Here is a 5,890-nt window from a genome sequence, read left to right as displayed (position 1 = left end):
CTATTTTGTCACAAACTGAGAATAACAAATCTCAGACACACACACAGACAACTGTTAGTCTGTCTTGCTAAATGTTGAATGATCAAAGAGCCATAACCATAGCCAGCACAAGTAGGAGCAGCCATCTTCAAGAAGATCAGCAAGATGATCAGGGATCACCTATCATCAGAGACATCCATGCTCTAACCCCACCGCGAGCCCCCCGGGGCCCACGTCGCGAAGCTTGGGAAACTAGCAGCCATAGATCATCATCCCTCTCCATGGCATCATCCACCACTGAGGGTGGTGAGAATTTCACTAGCATGAGTAGGGAATTCAGTGCTCTTGTCCTTGCGGGCTCCACTATCGCCACTGAACATGAGTCGGGCTCGAATAATTTGGGCAGAATAGGGGAGGAGGAGAATTTGCACGAAGAGACCAACCCCTTGGCGATCGTGCCGGATAGCAATCCATTGGATCCCGTGCAGTCGCCAAGGGGTAGTGGCGGTGGCGACGGGCTCATACTTAGTACTATAGTGAACAGTAATCACACCGGCGGTGAAGTAACGGTGCAACGAGTGAAGAAAGAGGAGGTGGAGTCGAAGATTAACGCTTGGCAAAACGCTAAGATCGCCAAGATCAATAATCGGTTTAAGCGCGAGGATGCCGTGATCAAGGGATGGGAGGGCGAGCAGGTCCAGAAGGCCAACTCTTGGATGAAGAAAGTTGAGGTATATACTAATACTTGATGAATTTCCATAACAACAAATGAGAAGATGCATGCATGGCTTTTAATTTCTTGATTATATCATCTATTTTTCCCTTTGCTAGTTACTGATATGATCTTTTAGCTTTAATTCCTGCAAAACTAGTTGAAATTTAGCGATGATTAATTAATTAAGCAGTTAGTTTGAACTGCCCCTTCAACTATTTTAGACATTTCTTGATCATATGTTTGGTATCTTTTACTTGTTCACAGTTCATTTGATGCAAATTCTATACATGTAGCGTGTATATGTGAACTGTAATTCGGTTAAGGCATCTGAAACGGAAGATACCAATCAAGTTTTGAGGAAGTTTAGGTTGCACAAATTGCCTCCGACTTAAGTATAAACATAGTCCTCTGCTGTCCGAATTTTGTCTATTACTAGACCTGAGCTACAAAAGACTACGTAGTATGGATCAACTCAAAAAATCTGTGAATTTGTAGAGGAAGCTGGAGGAGAAGAGAGCAAAAGCCCTGGAGAAAATGCAGAATGACATTGCAAAAGCTCACAGGAAAGCAGAGGAGAGGAGGGCTTCTTCTGAGGCCAAGAGGGGCACAAAAGTGGCCAGAGTTCTTGAAATAGCCAACTTGATGAGAGCCGTTGGCCGACCGCCCGTCAAGCGCTCTTTCTTTTGAGCAATACGTACACCAATACTCGGCTAGCTGGCATAATTAGTCGTCATATGTAAATATAGTTTGCAAAATACGTGTGGAATGCATTCGAAACTATGAGTTTTGTAAGGTTATATGGGGGGGTCCCTTCACTTTTTGAACCTTAAGGGTTACCCCTAATCCTTTGTGTGTTGAGTGTGGCATTGGAGAGTTGAAGAAACCAAGAACTCTGTGTATGAATGATGATGTGTATGTCAGTTTTGTGCTTGTGAGAAAATTCACAATCACTCTACAGCATAAAGATTGTGTCCTACACTTCTCCATGCTGCTTTGTCTTTTTGCAAATAAACTAACTCAAAGTCCTAGAGCTCTATTCTAAGTCTCGGAACATCACAATCATTTTTACAGCTCTGCCCTGAAATAACGGCCTGGATTCTGCTGGACCGGCTGCAGGTACTGAGGCATTGTTGGTCATGAAAGGTACGTACCCCTGCCTGAAATTGATGCACAAGGCCTTGATTTTGCTAAGGCTGCTGATTTGCTGCATCATGGACCTGGTAATTCGTTCGGCATCAGAAGCACTCTTGGGAATGTAGTAGCTGCTGCTGTTGATGATCATCAACAATGTCATACCGATTTGATTCAGAGTTATTTTAGTCCCAACATTTCTCTTGAAGACCTTACATAACACCCACTCCTCCAACTGCAACAGAGTTATAACATCAAACCATTTAACTCTGTATTTGGAGGATGCCCGACACAAACAACTAACAAACTCATACATCTATAATGACAATTTTTGTAATTCAGAGGATCGAATTCGACAAATAAGTTTGTTTGTTCCTTTGGTCTCTTTTGGTGACACCATGCAACTTCATTCATGTCCTCCATCAGATCATATGATAGCTCTGGACTCTGCAACTTTAAATTAGGAATTGTTCTGTGGTGGATTTTCTATGTAATAGGTTTTGAGGATTCCTGGGGAATGTGTTGAGTTCAAAGGCCTAGATTTTGATTTACCGGTTGCTGCCGCTGTGGGTGAAGATAACCAAGTTTGCTCGAACCAAATAATTCAACAGGTCATTTTCTCTTGAACTATACATCAATCATCTACAAATATATACAATTGCCGTATAATTAATTCAACTTCGATTTGAGTTAGAATTTCGTGTACGTGAAAATCAGCATTATAAGGAAAGTGATAAAAAGTGACCATTTGATTTTCCGTAGTTGAGGGTGATTCAGAGGCATTGGTCTAATTGTGAATTAAAAAGTGGGAATTAAGAATTTAAGATCAGAAGCAGCACAATTGGTATGTGGGCCTAAGTTTCTATGGGCAGGCAACAGAGTTTGGGCTGGTGATGAATTACCCCATTTGACTACTATGTTAATGGGCCACATAACAATTGAGAAAAAAGAAAAACATGTAAATTATTTTTCTAAGAAGAAACCTTGTTTTTGTATTTTTACATCTTATCTGTGTGTTTTTTTATTTTTCAACTTTCTATATATAATATATATATATATTTATAAAAAAGACATAATTTGACAATAAACAGTAATTTTTGTCTCCAAAAAATATAACATTAAACATACAATATTTATATATAAAAACATATATAAAAGAGATATAATTTGACAATGAACATTGATTTTTGTCACCCAAATTCTAGCATCAAACCTACACTACTTATTTTAAAATATTTTAAATTACCTCAAAACACAAATGCAAACATACCATTTATTTTCAACACACATATCTCCAAAACACAAATCCAAACATAAAGCCTATTTCTTGTTTTTCCCTATATTTTCTAATAAAAAGAAATAATAATAATGGGACAAAAAGAGAGCAACTTTCTAATAAATTATTGTATATGTTGTTCTAAAATTTGTATCAATTCCACGTCTGATTGTTGTAGTACTAAATAATGTCAAATGATCTCCAGATAAGTCATCCTCCAAATGAATATACCACATTTTGGTACATTCATAGCAAATTAAGATGTATTTAATTAATTAATTAATTATAATTAATGGGGTCTACTTTATCTTTATTTTTAATTTTTCTTATTTTTTTTAAAAAAGTGAAAATTAAAAAAATAGGAGGTGTGAAGAATTTTGGAGAAAATGTTAAAAAAAAAATAGACTTTTTGGTTCATAAAAAAGTTTAGAAAATAAATAAAATTATAATTTATAATTCATAGTGACATATTAGATTAGTTGTTAGATTATCATTAAAATCGAAGTATCGGTATATCTCAAACAATTAAAAAAATATTTATAATTATTCCAAAATCTCATGAGAACTAATTATAATTTATCACAAATTTTAGGATTAATTACATTTAGACCCCATCTGAAATATAAAATTACACTTTGCGCATAAAATTTTCTGTTTATACATGACTCCCTTTCGTTAGTGTTTGGACAAAAGATGTCGACGTTAGCAAAATAAATAAAAAATTTATATAATTTTTTTGTCAATGTCAGTATTTTTCGTCCAAATTTTAATGAAAGGGTCAACTGTAACCAATAATTTTTTAAAAGAGGTGTAAATGCAATTTTAAAACTTCGTCAGAAAAGAATATAATTTCATATTTTTAGAAGAGATCTAAGTGAAATTAACTCTATATTTTATACCTAATTTTGTACAACATGTAATTAATTGACCTAGGGTCCTATTTAACTAACCTAATTTCTTGGGACGGTACTAAATTGAATTTACGAGGTACGATTGACTCTGCTGATACCCCTATTTATTATTATTTTTTTAAAAATTATCTATACTAATAAAAAGAAACTTCATTTTTATTAAAAAAATAGTGGTCTTACATTATGATATCAAGTTTTTAAATTTTCGAAAATATCCCTTACGTGTTTTTCAATTATTTCTATTCATTTTTTTTTCAATTTAAATATCTATACAAATATAAAAAAAAATTATACTCATAAATAACGGTTTGTGATATTACGACACCAAAATTTTTGTGTGTGGATAATATCCCTAAGTTAATTTTCTTTTATTTATTTATTTTTTGAAATGTGATATGTTGTTTATATATTTTAATTTTATATATAATATATTGTAAAGCATAAAAATATATTTATTATATGTACGTAAAAATGACGTGCCATAATGATTAATTTGAAAAAAAAACTTTCAAAAATAAAAGATAATTAATTAAATTGTAAAAAAGAGAATTAACTTTTTATTAATCATATTATTATATTACACTTATTATATAATTAATTAAATTGGAGTATAGGGCAATTGAGATTAGAATTTGGGTGGGCAGAATGTGAGCGCTATAAGGGGGAAAGGGAGCCAAATTTACGAAAACCTGAAAACAAGAAAAGAGAAATATAGAACAAAGGACGAAGCCGACATCGTCCTCAAATTCAAGGTTTCGTGAATTGAATGCAGCCAAAGACCACCTCTCTCTCTCTCTCTCTAAAACACACACACATATACACGCGCAGAAGCACAAGCACACACGGAGTTAACAGTATATATAATATAACCTGGGCTTGAAATGTGGGAGAAAATTCATCCCGAGAAGGTTTCTTTGCAGATACCGCTTCTTCTTGCTCTAGATTTCTGACTTTACAATTCTAAGTTTTTCTTTTCAAGACGGTTGAATCAGCTTCACGAGGGAAAACAAAGGGCAACCCGGAAAGGAGAAAAAGTGTGAAGCTCGGAGCTTGTGTTTGTGTAAATTCCCATTCGAAAGGTATTCGTCATTGTATTTAGACGAAACTGATGGTTTGATCCTGAGCTTCTAGGAGGTTCCAGGTTCAAGATTTTATTTTCTCCTTGCTCTGTGCATTGAGATAGAGGAAGATTTGTGTGTTAATTAATGGGGTTCTTGATTTCTTCGTACAAAGCAGCAAAATGTGTTATATCTGGTTTATATTATTGTAATTATATGTTAAGGCATCCGGGCTGTTGTTTCTGATACCTATCTTCACCTTTCTTGCCATTCTTTTCTTCATTAATATTTGATATTATTGTGTGTGCGTGTGGGTGGGCAGGGGTGGTGTCAGGTGTTTTTGGATGCAGGAGTTTGTGAGTTAGGAGTTGGAAGGGGCATTTTATGCTTTTTGGTGTTGAAATGAAACTTTTGCAATGTGAGCTCCGAATATCATATACCAATTTTGATCTCTTTTATCATTATGTTTTTTTAACAGAACCGCTGATTGGTGGGTCAGTTGTATCTATGGTGAGCTCATATTTTTCTGATACCTTGTTGTTTAAGGGAAAAATGAAGTGAACAAATGCTTTTGTTAAATGAAACAGATGGATGAAAATGGTTGCTTTCTAGTCTTTATTGTTTTGATTATGCTATCATCAGGGGGAAGCTCCTGCTTTTGTTGTGGACAATCTCAATGCCAATTTCCCTAATGGGCTTCACTCAAAGTCTAAGGGATGTGAGACTGCTATTGATATCGGCAACAAAACAGTATGACGATCCACTTATTTGAAAAATACCCCCCCCCCCCCCCCCGGGTTTTTTTTTTTCAAATATTTTT

General features: G+C 34.8%; 2 protein-coding genes across 4 annotated transcripts in view; both read left to right on the top strand.

Moving 5' to 3' along the window:
• LOC105159742 (remorin 4.1) lies at positions 1–1,680 on the top strand (the record flags this gene model as incomplete). Its single annotated transcript, XM_011076924.2, is given in 2 exon segments — positions 1–710; positions 1,190–1,680. Coding segments are annotated over 2 exon segments (831 nt in total). The 3' UTR covers positions 1,382–1,680.
• LOC105159741 (guanylate kinase 1) overlaps positions 4,704–5,890 on the top strand; it is a 3,846-nt gene continuing 2,659 nt past the window's right edge. The window contains exons 1-3 of one of the 3 annotated variants that reach the window (XM_011076921.2): positions 4,707–5,091; positions 5,549–5,580; positions 5,713–5,820. In XM_011076921.2, the coding sequence (XP_011075223.1) occupies positions 5,578–5,580; positions 5,713–5,820 (111 nt within the window). In that variant the 5' untranslated portion in view covers positions 4,707–5,091; positions 5,549–5,577. Of the gene's footprint in view, positions 5,581–5,712; positions 5,821–5,890 lie in introns of all 3 variants that reach the window. The other 2 variants (XM_011076920.2, XM_020693206.1) reach the window with 2 other exon arrangements.

This window comes from Sesamum indicum, linkage group LG4, assembly GCF_000512975.1.
Source record: "Sesamum indicum cultivar Zhongzhi No. 13 linkage group LG4, S_indicum_v1.0, whole genome shotgun sequence".
NCBI lineage: Eukaryota > Viridiplantae > Streptophyta > Magnoliopsida > Lamiales > Pedaliaceae > Sesamum > Sesamum indicum.
This window is presented reverse-complemented; position numbering and strand designations above follow the sequence as displayed.